The following is a 14,740-nucleotide window of genomic DNA, read 5'->3' as shown; positions in this document are numbered from 1 at the left end:
CGCTAATGATCCGAGGATGGTGTCCGGTTATAGCAATCTTGGAGATTACCTGCCCGACGATGTATATTATGATTTCATGAAGGTGCAGATACAAAGATACGAGTACGGGAAGCCTCTCGTCAAAGATGAAAGATCTCTATCAACGATGATGCGAAGATTGCATGATTGGTACTTGAAAATCTGTAGAGAGTCTGGGGGGAGGAGTACTTTGTATGTGAGAGTTAAAAAGGAGCATGACCTCATTGGAATTGATATGTTGCCTGTTCCATTTGAGGAGTTCTTTCAGTTTTTCAATCAATTAGCCCTCGATAAAGCAACGGTCACCTGCTACTGTCTGTAAGTAGTACTACTTCTATCATTAAGTCTCTCTATATAGCTCAGCTCTTTCATTGCATGTATTTATAATTATCCTCACTATATTATGCAGATTGAAGATCGTCGAATTGAAGAAACGACAAATCGGTGATATTGGGTTCATTAACACAAATATCATAGATGCAACTCAGGTTAAATTTCATGCCGCAGATACCGAGGCCAACTTGCTACGATCATTGGTAATAAATGAAAACAAAAATATAATACTCTTTTCTTACAACTTCAAGTGAGTGTTACTGTCTTGTGCGTATTCGGTTTCCCTTATATATTAGTCAAGGTTATAGTAATGTAATTGATGAGTTATGCATGCGTGTGCAGTTTCCACTATATTCTCCTAGAGATTAAGCTTGAGCAGGGACTAGTAACCGTCTTAGACTCAAGACAAAAAGATCCCCAGGACTATGCGGACATGACTCAAATGCTCGAGAAGTAAGTTAAATTGATCATTATCCACCATATCAGCAACTTTGTTTATTTCCTGATATATCAAGTAATTGTTTTCTTTGTCTGGCAGAGTTTGGAAAAAATTCACCAAAAAAGCTCCGGGACTCCCGAAGAAGCTGCAATTTAGACACCCGAAAGTAAGTACTATAGTAGCATGTTCCGCGCATCTCCTATTGATTCAAGCGCTAGTTTCATCAATACCATTTGGCATTCTTGCTTATCAGTTTGATTGACCTCTATTTCTTGTAAAGTGGTTGTGGCAGGAATAAGGAAATGATTTCTGTGGATACTACGTTTGCGAGTCCATCCGCCACACGACCTGTGAGCGGGGCTACTCTGACGAACAATATGAAGTGCGTAAATAACAACATTCACAATTTTATTTTATTACCATCATTTGTGTTGAGTTTCATTCATTCACACACACACACACACACACACACACACATATATATATATATATATATATGTATTGACCCCCTTCTTCAAATTAGATGTTTCGGAAGCGGGATGAACTCCTAGCACCAGCTTGCATGCGAGCAATTCAAGAGGAATTGGCGGCATTCTTTCTTGACCACGTGATCGCTGAAGACGGAGAATACTATGTGGACCATGAGTCCGTATGTTAGGAGATTATATTTGTAAGAGATAATTATTGTATATATGTAGCCGGTAGTGTCAGATAAATATACGAGAACTTGTTATTCGACCAATCTCTCGGAGAAGGAGAGGTGGTCGATATCACTTCTCTCTGTATGCATATATGTTCATGACGATCTTCTGTTTCCTTCGTTTGCTTACTAGCTAGCTAGCGTGTCTAGTCCTCTCTATACGTATGTATAGTACGTAGCGTCTACCAAGCACGGACATAAAAGAGGACACTTCTCTCTATTAATTATAGCTAGCTAACACAATATATGAAACACCTAAATTAACCCCCCAAAACCCCCAAACGCCCCCTCCCCCCTTTCAACAAAAAAACAAAACCCCCAGCCACAGAAATGCTGATGCGTGGATGCCTATTGGTCCCGGTTGGTGCCACCAACCGGGACCAAAGGCCCTCCTGCCTGGGCTCCACGCACAGGCCACGTGGAGGCCCATCTGTCCCGGTTCTGGATTGAACCGGGACTAAAGGGACAGGGCATTAGTACCGACCCTTTAGTCCCGGTTCAGGAACCGGGACAAAAGGCCCTTACGAACCGGGACAACAGACCCTTTTTCTACTAGTGGGAGTGCCCTATGACGTACGAATAATTCGGAGGAACGCTCATTTTTTTTCATTTTCACGGGTGACAAGGTGAGCAATTTATTTTAACTTTAGTGGCAGTTTCGATGAGAGACGAAGAATTCAAAAAAAAAAATCAACGAAGAGTTTTTGCACTTATGAGGGGGGGGGGGTAGGTAATTTCAAGGCGGAAAAAAATCAAAGAAACAATTAACAAAGAGTTTTTTTCATTTACGAGTGACATAGTGGATAATTTACTTAAACTTTATGGATAGCTTAGCATTAGGATAGGTGGACGGATCAAAAAATCGGTGAAACACAATGTCCTTTACTATTAGGGGTATAAATATCTCAAATGATAACGCCCACACGTGTGACATGTTTGCACTCCGTCCACACGTGTTGATCCACGTTGATTCTGTTTTGCATGAATTTGAAAGAAATATGTCGGAATTTCAGTGTCACGTAGGCATAGCATGTTGTGTGGGTGTTAGAGCGCTCGTCCACACGACCCGCAGTGTGCGGTTGTTGATTACGCCATGTGGGCGAACCAGTTCCCGCCTACACAGACATCACCTAGTCCGCCCGCGTGTGGGGTGAACTTCTCTTCGCCCATACGACACTCGTACATTGCTAGATGCAACTGCAGTTGTGCGTATGTGGCAACCAGGTAAACACACATGGCAACTATGATTAACCACACATGACAACTATGGTTGGACCACACATGGCAACTGCAGTTGCGCGTACGTGGTAACCAGGTAAACACACATGGCAATTATGATTAACCATACATGACAACTATGGTTGGACCACACGTGGCAACTAGGTAAACAACATGGCAACTATTGTTTGACCACATGTGGCAAATAGTTAATCACACACGACAACTACCATAAATTAGACATGTCAACTATATTTAACCAAAAAGAGAGAGTTGCCATGCTTTTACAACTACATTTGCCATCCCAGATAACTAAAGTTGCCATCCCGGGGCAACTAAAGCGTCATCTCGGGGGTAACTAACGTAGCTACGGCAGGACGCGTGGGCATATTTGCTTCGAGCCACATGCGCGGGGTGGGGATGAGTAGTACTTGTTGAACGTGTGGCACGAAGTAGCTGCACCCACACGAGTGGGGAGCTCTAATGTTCGCCCACACATGACCCGTGTGAACTGCCTTCTGCTTACGCCACACACGGTGTGTGAGCGAATGTTTAATATGGCACACGTGTGGTGAATATCGGGACCCATAGATATAGTTTGATTTGATTTGAGTATGGGTAGGAAAACACAAAGAAAAGTTTGATTTAGCTGAGGTTTTGATAAGATTCAATTTGATTTGATTTGGATATAGGTAGAGAAGGGCAAGTAAAGTTTTAATTTTGATTTTGATTTTGGCAAGATTTGATTTGATTTGAGTATAGATAGGGGAAGACAAAGGAAATTTTTGATTTGCTTGATGTTTTGATAAGATTTGATTTGATTTGACTATGGCTAGAGAAGACAAGGGAAGTTTTGATTTAGTGTTAAGATTTTGATTTGGTTAAGTTTTTCCTTTGGTTAAGTTAATGCAGGACATGTTTGGAAAGAGCGAGGACCACAGATGAATGTACAAACATCAAATCAAGCAGCGAATCAACCTGTGGTTGAGTTGGTTAGGTGGACAGTGGTATCCCCAACCCATCAGGGTTCAAATCCTGGTGCTCGCATTATTCCTGGATTTATTTCAGGATTTCCGGTGATGCGCTTTCAGTGGGAGGAGACGTTCCCGTTGACGACAAGGCGCCTACGGTGACTTCGTAAATCTCAAGATGATATGCCGGCTCAGTCTCTCGGAGGTGCTCATAGGGGTAAGGTGTGCGTGTGTGCGTTCGTAGGGATGGGTGTATGCGCGTGTATATGAGCGCTTGTGTTTGTACTGATGCTAAAAAAAAACATCAAATCAAGCATCACGACCATTGACTCGCTTCTTACGGTATAAAAAGATTGTTTTAAAAAAAATCGTTCCATTGCCCCGTCCCTCGCCGGCGCGCACATGTTTCTTTTCAAGTTGCAGGCCCGTTGGCGCCGCCGCGTTTTATACTGTTTCCCGTCACATGGCCGCACCACCATCTTCCTTGCCTTGGTCCGCTCCCTGCCATTAGACACCCCTCCAGTAGCCTACCACTCTCCCAGCGCTGAGCAATGCATATGCATTGACCGGTTGACTGACCCTCTCCTCCCCCGCTCTCCGTCAGTCCCTCGCTCGTTGTCCCTGCGCCTGCAGCTCCTTCCACTGTTGCCGCGCGCGTGCCGTCCGTCCGCGAGGTACTTTTCCCGTGCTCCGTGGGCTTTCATGTGAGTGAGCGATGAGTGCGCGCGATCTTAATTTGACTGTGCCGTGAGCTAGATTAGTCGTTTTGTCAGATGCTTGGTGACGGCAGTGCTTTCCATTCGAATGGAATGGGACAGAGGATCTGGATCGTAGCGATTCCGGGGCTGTTCTTTTGGAAAGTTCAGTTCAGAATCAGATGGCCTGAATGTTAGCCTCAGAGATTTGCACATCTCATTTCCTCATTACTTTTGCGTTTGTTTGTTTGATTCTTTTGGTTTCTCTGGAGTAGGCGCGCACAAGGTACCACTAGAATCTCAGGTTCGTTTTAACCTTTTATACAACTACTACTAGTACTTTTTTCCGTGTCTTCCCTTTATCTGAAATTCTGAATATATATATGCTCTCTCCAGTAGTGTCTTGAAAAGAAAGTGACGGCACCTTCTTCAGTAGCCCAGGAACAGTGACAGTAAATTGTGTTCATCAGCTGCATTCCTCAGTAATTAATTACTGCCGCGTGCAACAATCGCTGGCATCGTTTGAGTAATGCTTATATCACAATCTTGCCAGGTAACGACAGTCCAAAATGGAGAATCCTGGGAAGGACCACGAAGATGCGCTCAAGGATGTTGAATTCAGGGAGCAACATGGTCGTGTGGATCTCAACCGGCTTTTGGAAATAGCAAACACTGAGAGAGGCGCTTTTCAAATGCAGTCCTTTGTGAAGCAGTGGGAATACAAGAGGGCCAACACTGCCCGGCTCCTGAATGAAGAGCTCGCTCGTCTTTCTGAGCAGCGAAAGGAGATTGAGCAAAAGAAGCAACAAATGCTAGAGGAGGAACGTCACAATGCCCTGAAGTGTTCGAGCCAAGAGAGCAGTGACCTTTCTCATGACCAGGAGCTTGAAGATGATGCAGAGTATGACACTGTTTCCTACTGGAAATGGCGAGCGCTGCGGTCGGAGAAAGCGCACGAGGCAGACCTGCAAAGGGAGCGTTCCTTGGAGGAGAAGCTGGAGGAGTATATGAAGAAATTTCAGTCAGAAACACCGGTGGAAGAATTCTCTGCGGTATTAAAACACGCCGATTATTTCTTGCACCTGATTCTCCAAAGTTCTCCCGTTGTAATTGCTCATCAGGTCTGCCTTTATGCATTTCGACACCTTTTACAGCTTCCTATATTTCTATGTACATTTAGGTGGCATTCTAGAGCATTCGCAAAAAAAATGGTGGCATTCCAGAGAAACAGCAAAGCCAAATGAGGGAGCGGTTACATGAAATTTGATGATATGGTAATAATAACAATTTCTTTCTTCTTTTCAGGATGCTGAGTTGCGGTACCGCTACATATTTAATCACTTTCCGACACTGGCAGATGAGGTGAATGCATTTGCCGCTGATTTTTTCCACTCCACATTGTGTGCTGCTCCTTAATCTTGAACTTCAAGTTGTAATTTTTGGCTGACTCACAATTTGTTTTCAGGATGTTATTGGTAAAACAGACCATGAGATATTGTCAGGAGAGGGGATAGACGAGATGAATAAGGTCAAGAGAGAGGTTATGGCCAAGGGTATACCGACTAAAAGAGAGTTTGTATTTGATACTCCATTGTTTGGACCAAAGACCTTTGTGGTATACATCGAACCGGTCTTCAGCAAGTCTGGGGAAACAATTGGTGTGAATTATGTTGCAATGGACATCACAGACCAGGTAATTTGTTAAATTGAATTCTCTCATATATCTGTTTCTTTAATTTCCGTTGCTTCAAAATCTACAGAATACTAAGATTTATTATGGTCCCAGCTTTATTCTGAAACTGATTATGTGCTTCTTTGTTTCCCTTGTTTCCTTTACACAATTGTACACTTTTTTCTCCAGTGAAAATAGCGTCGTCATCCTTGTTGGTCTCCATTAATAAACTAGCATCGTCATCCTTGTTGGTCTCCATGAATAAAACAGTGTTGCCATCCTTGTTGGTCTTCATGATTTCAGCTTTGATAGTGCGCATGAAAAGCATTGTTCAGTGATCTTATAAACTACTAATTGAGTTTGAGGGTATTTTCCACAAGAGCCGAGATACTATTTTCATTTAAAAATAATTCCCCAAACTGATCGCATTTCATACACTGCATCTGCATGTTGTTCCACATTGAAATTACATCTTAATTCTACTCTTCTGAATTGTATCTACTTCAATGCGCTTTAGGTGAAAACAAGAGAGAAAATGACAGACATAAGGGTGAGGGAAGCTGTTCAAAAAGCCAAGGAAACAGAGCATAGCAGATCACTTAATATTATAGGTTTGCATGTTGTACATTTTACTCTAGTATTGATTTATTGCATTTAGGTTCAGAATGGTACACTGAGTACTCCCACTTATCTAACAATGCAGAGGAAACAACGCAAGCAGCACAAACGCTAGCCACAATGTCACATGAGATCAGATCTCCCCTTTCAGAAGTCCTTAGCATTGCCGAAATTCTCGCAACTACCAAACTGGATCAAGAACAACATCAGTTGCTGGAGGTTACGTTATCCGCTGGAAATGCTGTGTTACAGTTGATCGATGGCATCCTTGGTCTCTCCAAAGTAGAGTCAGGTATTTAAATCATACAATATTTAAGTGAAATCATTTTTCTGTTGATTAGTTAAATTGTTGGATTTCCTAGATACCTGCAACTGGCCTAGCGCATCACTAACTTGACAATTGGTTGGTAATTAGTACTGATTCAGTTCTTTTAATGCAAAGGCACAACAACACTGGTTGATGATTAGTAACAATGTTGACTAATTTTAATATGGTACGGGCCCTGGCCCATATATCTAATAGTTACGTGTAGCAAATAAGTCAAGAATGAGGTTTTCCAAGTGGAGATGAGTTTTAAGATTCGTTTCAGAAATATCTCAAAAGTCGGTCGTGCATTAGTATTTGTTCCTCTAATTGTTAGTGCATTAATTAGTATATGTGCCAAACATGCTTGATATATCTGAAGTAGATTTTTTTCCTACCTTCATTATTTCAGGAGTTATGAAACTACAGCCTGCAATATTTAGACCAAGGGAAATAGTTAAACATGTACTCCAAACTGCATCGTCATTTATGAAGAAGGAATTGATACTTGAAGGGTGCATAGGTGATGATGTTCCATCAGAGGTACTGACAATTATCCATATTTTGTTGCATGCTTTTTTGTTTGTATTGATCAGGTCTACATTAATGTTTTTGCAACTTGAATCCAATTGCCTTAAGAAATTATATAAGTAACTGTTAGGAGAGATTGTTGGCAGTCCAGGGATTCAGCTGACTTACAAATGATATAGTTACCTAAGTTTTTTCAATGTCTCTATAGGTCATAGCTGATGCGCAAAAGATTCAGGAAATTCTGAGATACTTGATCAGGTGAGCTTCCATTTCATTTATTCCCAAGACATACTGGCCTTCTTAAGAGGTTTAATAAAGATAATGAACAGACATGCTTGGATATAGTACGAAACATATGTTTGATGATATTTTACATTTGAAACAGTTTCAGCAATGCGGTGAAGTTTACACATGAAGGGAAGGTTGGGATAAACCTTAATATTGTAGATAAGCAGCAACTGGAATGCAAAATAGAACATACAAGCCCAGTTAACACTGCAACAGAATATTATGCTGCCTGGCCAAGCCATAGCGGTAAAGATGCCTCGAGTTGCTCAAACCGTGAAGATGCTCATCAGAATGGCATTCCATCAAATGAAAATTGTACGGAGGAAACTGTTTGGCTTCGCTTCGATGTTTATGACACTGGAATGGGGATACCAGGTTTTTGCTGATACTTTTGATATACATCTGCATGATCATAGTTTGCATGTTTCACTTGACAGGGAAACATTTATGGTTTCTGGAATATGTTTCTGATTCATTTTTGCTGGTTCTTTTGGCTTATGATCATCTGCAGAGAAGTCATTACCTTTTCTGTTCAAGAGGTATATTCATGCCAATGGTGATCATACAACAAAATATGGTGGGACAGGGCTTGGCCTTGCTGTCTGCAAGCAGTTGGTATGTATTTGTTCAGTTTGAATCCTTGGACCTCAAGATAGCATTGAGATATTATTAAGGTGTTTCTGCCTTTGTATGTGTAAAAATTGTGTATCAGTTATCTGATTTTCACAATGATTCAGGTGGACTTGATGGGCGGTACTCTCACTGTGATTAGTAAAGAGAATGAAGGGTCAACATTTTCAGTCATGCTGCCTTGCACAATTCCTGCAAGAGAAGCGCAGTGATGCTCCTGACAATGGGCAAAACTCCTGTACCAGAACTTTCTGGGAGTACTACATTTTTTCTGACTGCTGAAATACCAGCTTTTGAAAAGGCAAAGATGTTTCAGGGCTGAAAGCATGAGTAGTAGTATAAGCTAAAGAATGTGATTTACAGTTTCCTTGTTTTGTTAGATCAGCCAGGGTGTTGATTTATTGCTTCATATCAGCAATTAGTACATGTATGTAATCAAGAATCAGGAAAACATACAAATAAATTGCAATTCCAAGATTTGTAGAAAAATAATAAGGAGAAGGATGCCCAAACCTACAGATTTGTCATTAACACTTAGCACTACAGGTTGCCATTGGGTCATTCTGTCATGTAATGTGTATATACAAAAATGCAAATTTTAAAGGCTTACACAGAAGAGATATAACTGTGACATACAGATGTAAGATTTCTGAACCAGAGTAAAACAGTACTGCCTATCAGTCCATGATAAGGTGTCATCTTATTCTACTTCTAAGAAGACTTGTCGCGCCAAATGCGGGACACCTCGTCCAATACCTCCTTCAAAATCAGCGGGCAGCTAGCTACGAGATGCTTGAATCCGTCGGTTAACATGACCGGGCCAAGCATGTCCGGCGAGGCCATGAATCTGATGCAGGCTCCTCGCAGCTGCGAGCAGTGGTGTTGCTCTGCTAAAGCCAGGGTGGTTGACACTGTTTCCACATCAATTGCATCGCTCAGCTTCCTTTCACACAGCAGCCTTAGCCTGTCGACGCCGTACCGATCCGCGGCGACCAGCATGTGCTGCATAGCCGCAGCTTTCCCATCTTTGCAGTTATCAGGAAGGGTGTCTGTGTAGATGAAGTGAAGAAGCGCCTCGAATATCATAGGCTCCATGTCGTCTATCTTGATGCACTCTGTGGCATTTTCTCTGAGCGGGCCAAAGAGCTCTGCTCTGAAGACAGGGGAGCGGAAGGCCAAAACACACCTGTGAGCATGGAACAATTGGCCACACACAGTGAACGTCACATCGGCGCCTTCCCCGTCCTGCAGCATGTTCCCGAAATCCTGGTGCAGATTCGACGGCGGAACCACGATCGAATTGGTCTCGACGTCCTGGGTGCGGGACTCTTTGGTGACGGTGAGCAGGCACCTGATGGTGAGGCAGTCGTTCTCGAGGAACGGCGAGCCCTTGATCTTGGACTTCTCGATGAACTTGATGAAGCCCCAATTGTCACTCGCCGGAGAGAATGTGTGCTTCATATAGGAGTTGGTTACCTGGGACAGCCGGCCGTCGTTCTCGATCAGGTTGAGGGTGAACCTGGCCCTGACGTCCTTTTCGCGGCTGAAGTAGTAGAGGAAGGCGGAGGCGTTGCCGAGGCAGTTGGCGGTGGAGCCGTCCGGGTAGAACCTGACGGCCCAGTCGAGGCCGCCGACGGTGAAGGTGCTGGAGCTGACGAAGCGGCCGACGCCCATGCCGTCGAGCAGCGAGTAGCCCGTGACCCGGAAGTCGTGGACGGCGGTGACCGAGTCCGTCACGCTCATCGACGACGTCTTGGGCAGGCAGTGGCCCGGCGCGACGGCGGGGAATTCGCGGTGATCACCCATGGAAGGAGGAGCAGGGGGCGACAGGCCGATGATTATCAGCGGAGGGGTTTCTGGAGGCTGGAGTCGACGAGGGCATTGCAGGGCCGCGCGGATCGGTCCCGATGGCCTCAGCGGCGCGCCCCGGCGGCGGATCGGCGGGCGTCGGGGGAGACGACCATCGGGGGACCGGTCGGGGGAGGATCCGGGGAGGTAGGGGCGGAAGTGAATCCCCCTCCCGCTTGACGGGAAGCTGGGCCTCGGATCGCCCCCTGCGCGCGCCGGAGCGGGGGGAATCGGGGTCGCGGCGGCCGGCGGTGGCGGAGACGGCGGAGCAGAGGAAAACCCCGGAAACCGAACGGAAATTGCCTGCCCCAGTCCAAACCCCTGCCACCTCGGTTTTATTCCGCCCGTGCCCTTTTAAAGCCCGGGAGCCCTAATGGGCCGAGGGCCCGCGCAGCCTTGGCGACGAGGGAACGCCGCTGGTGGTGCGCTCCTAGCGCACAGCGGAGGCGGCGTGGAGGCTCGTGATTTGCTTTCGGTCTCTGCGGTGCGCCCCGGATGGACTTGTTCTTCTCGAGGGGGGATTTTATAGCGTGGAGGGAGGAGGCTGCGGCCAAGGGGCCTCACGTGCCTATCTCGTGGGATAATGCATCGTCTAGAGTATCTTTCCATAGGAGGGTGCCCATTAATTGTGTCCCTAGATAGAAACACAATTAATGCATGCTACACAATTCGAATGGCCTGCGTCTTTAGAAGATAGGTCTCGATTAATGCATGCATGATTAATTGTTTTTCTAGATAGGATATGTCTTTCCCCGCAGAAAAAGATAGGATGAGATAGGATGTACTCAGTGACGTCTATATTAGTTTGAGGATGGGCAATAATTGTTTTCTAGAACAAAATATAAATTATATTATCCGCAAAAAAATCGGGTTTTTTGGGGGAAAGTTCTGGATTTGATGTTAGTAAGGGTCATATCTTTTTGAAGGGTAATAAGGGCCATATATGTGGTACGGTAACTCTATCAACACCTTTTAGACCATCCATCACATATATCTTGGCAAGTAATTAATAAAAAAAAAAGGCATGTGGTAACATAGTATGTTACTCATACTATGGGTACGTAACATCACGTGTACCAAGACAAGATGAGTCTACAACCTAACAAATAAAGTGTTGCATGCCACCATACATATGTTACTTCTCACTATAATGATAGTAACACTATAGTGTTACTAGTCTAAATTACTCCCCACTATGAGTAGTCTTCGAAAGTTGCGGCCACGGGGCCTAGGTGCCCATCTCATGCATTGTATCATACTATTGTATCCAAGAGACATCCTATTTAATGTGCTTTTAAGATAAATTATGAAATAACTTGCATTTGATGTCAGTAGAGCAATCTCTAAAACTAGTACAGTAACTCTCTGTTTTCTCATTAAATAGGATGCCAAATCAGAATTTTACTTTGAGGACATCATTTTTTTCTTCAATAGGGCACACACGTGGATGTTCATGGTTTGTTTTCTCTCTTGGCGTGCCAAAATTACATTGCAAGAGCGGCGACTTGTTCTCAAGGCGATTGTTGGGATGGGGGCATCGAATCTTCTAGGAAGCTGCATCCGCGGGCCGTGAAGTCTATCATGTAGGTTAATGCATCATATCTCGAGTTCTATCTAGAAACATAATTAATGCATACAACACGACTTCAATGACGTGTATCTTAGTCAGATAACTCTCATGCATACACATTTAGTTTATTGTCTAGATAGGATGTCTTCTGCAAAAAAGTTATCTTGATGTGTATCCACTAGTGCAGAATCCTGCTATGAAGACACGCCTATCACACACCCTCGGTGACGATGCAATACACTAGGGGTGGCTTTTCGGAGGGGAGCCTAACAATAGGCCTACCACGGGGCACACACGACCCAAATGGAGCCCAATCACAGGAGGGAGCCCGGAGGCCCGGATAGGGCTCGAGAATCATCTTCGTGAGCAAGCCAAGCTGACGGTGGCGCAAAATCAGGGGAACCCCCATGTAAACCCTAGCCCATGTCGTCTATATACTGCGAGGCTAGGGATAGTCTTTCCCATCTACAGCCGTAGTCTATACTCTAGGTCGTAAACACCATCTCCATTGTGAATCCTCATACGAGGAACTCCATCATGAATATAGATGAGAAGCAGGACGTAGGGTATTACCATTCCCAGAGAGCCTGAACCTGGGTAACCGCCTTGTGTGAACTCCTTTTGGCACTTTCGACCATGTTTCCAACCGTACCAAGGGTACTGATGGTTCTACGTACCGTTAGTTGGCGCGCCAGGAAGGGGCTGCGCTGGCTGAAGATCGAGTCCAGATCGGATCTCCCATCGCTTCTGGAGGCCACCTGCTGGGAGAGAGCCTCACTTTCAGCTCCTTCACCTTCACCGTGGATAGGGGGTTTGGGTCGACGTCAATTTGCCCCGCCCCCACTCTCGCACCACCTTATTCGTGTCGCTAGCGCTCATCATCAACCGCTACAATGACCTACGTTTGTGCATTCCTCCACCGCCAACAAGTCGCATATGCTGCCTCATTGGAATCTAACTTGTCTACACTGGCAACCTGCAATTCGGAGGACATAGACCTCAAGTCAAGGGACTTGATTTTGAGATGGGACCACTCCTTCAACTTCACAAACTACCACCAGCCTGCCCCGATGTCACTATGTCTACCACACAACTTGTTCTTGTAGATTCGTGTTGGGCCTCCAAGCGTAGAGTTTTGTAGTACAGTAGGAAATTCCCTCAAGTGGATGACCTAAGGTTTATCAATCGGTGGGAGGTGTAGGATGAAGTTGGTCTCTCTCAAACAACCCTACAATCAAATAATAAAAAAACTCTTGTATCCCCAACACACCAAATACAATGGTAAATTGTATAGGTGATGACCTAAGGTTTATCAATCGGTGGGAGGTGTAGGATGAAGTTGGTCTCTCTCAAACAACCCTACAACCAAATAATAAAAAAACTCTTGTATCCCCAACACACCAAATACAATGGTAAATTGTATAGGTGCACTAGTTCGGCGAAGAGATGGTGATACAAGTGTAATATGGATAGTAGATATTTGATTTTTGTAATAGTAATAATAAAAAACAGCAAGGTAGCAAGTAACAAAAGTGAGCAGATGGTATTGCAATGCTTGAAAACAAGGACCAGGGTCCATAATTTCGCTAGTGCAATCTCTCAACAATGCTAATCTAATTGTACCATATAACCATCCCTCAACGTGTGATGAAGAATCACTCCAACATTCTTATCTAGTGGAGAACATAAGAAGGAATTGTTTATAGGGTACGAAACCACTTCAAAGCTATTCTTTCCGATCAATCTATCCTAGAGTTTATACTAAAATAACATCAAGCTATTCTTTTCGATCAATCTAACCAAGAGTTCGTACCAAAATAATACCATATGATACACATCAACCAACTCTAATGTCACCTAGATACTCCAATGTCACCGCGAGTATCCGTGAGTTGATTATACAATTTCAGATTCATAATAATCAATCCAACACAAACACTACTAGAGAAAAGCTTACCAGTAGCGCTGGTTTTTGTGCTACCAGTAGCGCGGGCACCAGCGCTACTGCTACGGCGCTACAACTATTTTGTAGCAGTAGCGCGTTTTTAGGCCAGCGCCACTGGTAAGTTCAAGTACTAGTAGCGCATTTTTAGGCCAGCACTACTGCTAACATTTATGTTTTTTTAGCATTTTGGCGATGTACATGTTTAAACATGTATATCTTTTATACAATAACAACTCATCATGAACTAGTCTGTTTAAATAGCATATTCATTACCACTTGTCATCACCACCAAACAATGTTCGTCAATGAGACATCATATAAGAAGTTGGTCACTAGTCATAATCATAACTCCTCCTCCTCATCATCAACTCTAACACATTGTACCACATAATAACACATTCTAGCTATGACCTACTCCTCTCATAGGACCTACTCTACCCTCTCTTAGGTAAAATATCATAAAACAAGATAGGCATTGACTCTCCATTAAGGAAAATTAACTCTCCATAATAAAGAACGGAGATCATCCTGTCTCCAAGTCTTGTCCTACGCATAATGTTGCTTCCAAGTAGCTCTCTACGATGGTTCAAACATTTTTTTGAAATCATTTATTATCATGGCTTCCTCGCTTATAGAAATCCGGTATGGACAGGAGTGATGTGGATACTGCGGCTGACCTGGCCGTGGTGGCCGTAAGCTCATAACATTAACGCGACCTCTCGGCAACATCAGATGAGGCACACAATCCATCGGGATTTTCTGTTCAAAAACATAGTAATAACTTTGTATTTAGCAATGTAGTTTAGTTTTAGAAGAATTTATGCAAAAGATGCACGGATGTTGTAATAGTAGAAAATCTTACCATGATATCTCCATTGATGTTACCGTAGTTCAACACGTGCACTAGTGGCATGTATTGACCATAATGTGGAGGAGTTTGATAATAGCTATTGTAATTCT

General features: G+C 43.9%; 2 protein-coding genes across 2 annotated transcripts; one reads left to right on the top strand and one right to left on the bottom strand.

Annotated features, from left to right (window-relative positions):
• Positions 1-4,171: 4,171 nt before the first annotated feature.
• LOC123190501 (probable histidine kinase 1) lies at positions 4,172-8,909 on the top strand. Its single transcript, XM_044603151.1, has 11 exons — positions 4,172-4,353; positions 4,928-5,495; positions 5,680-5,736; positions 5,840-6,067; positions 6,564-6,657; positions 6,750-6,956; positions 7,381-7,511; positions 7,708-7,757; positions 7,885-8,162; positions 8,299-8,402; positions 8,525-8,909. Exons 2-11 carry the CDS (start codon positions 4,944-4,946, stop codon positions 8,627-8,629), a joined length of 1,806 nt encoding a protein of 601 aa, XP_044459086.1. The 5' UTR covers positions 4,172-4,353; positions 4,928-4,943; the 3' UTR covers positions 8,630-8,909.
• Positions 8,910-8,983: 74 nt separating this feature from the next.
• Positions 8,984-10,748, bottom strand: LOC123190502 (BTB/POZ and MATH domain-containing protein 2-like). The gene has a single exon (XM_044603152.1). The coding sequence runs from the start codon at positions 10,221-10,223 to the stop codon at positions 9,129-9,131; it is 1,095 nt and encodes a 364-aa protein (XP_044459087.1). The 5' UTR covers positions 10,224-10,748; the 3' UTR covers positions 8,984-9,128.
• Positions 10,749-14,740: the final 3,992 nt, after the last annotated feature.

Source organism: Triticum aestivum, chromosome 2A (genome assembly GCF_018294505.1).
Source record: "Triticum aestivum cultivar Chinese Spring chromosome 2A, IWGSC CS RefSeq v2.1, whole genome shotgun sequence".
NCBI classification, from domain to species: Eukaryota; Viridiplantae; Streptophyta; class Magnoliopsida; order Poales; family Poaceae; genus Triticum; species Triticum aestivum.
This window is presented reverse-complemented; position numbering and strand designations above follow the sequence as displayed.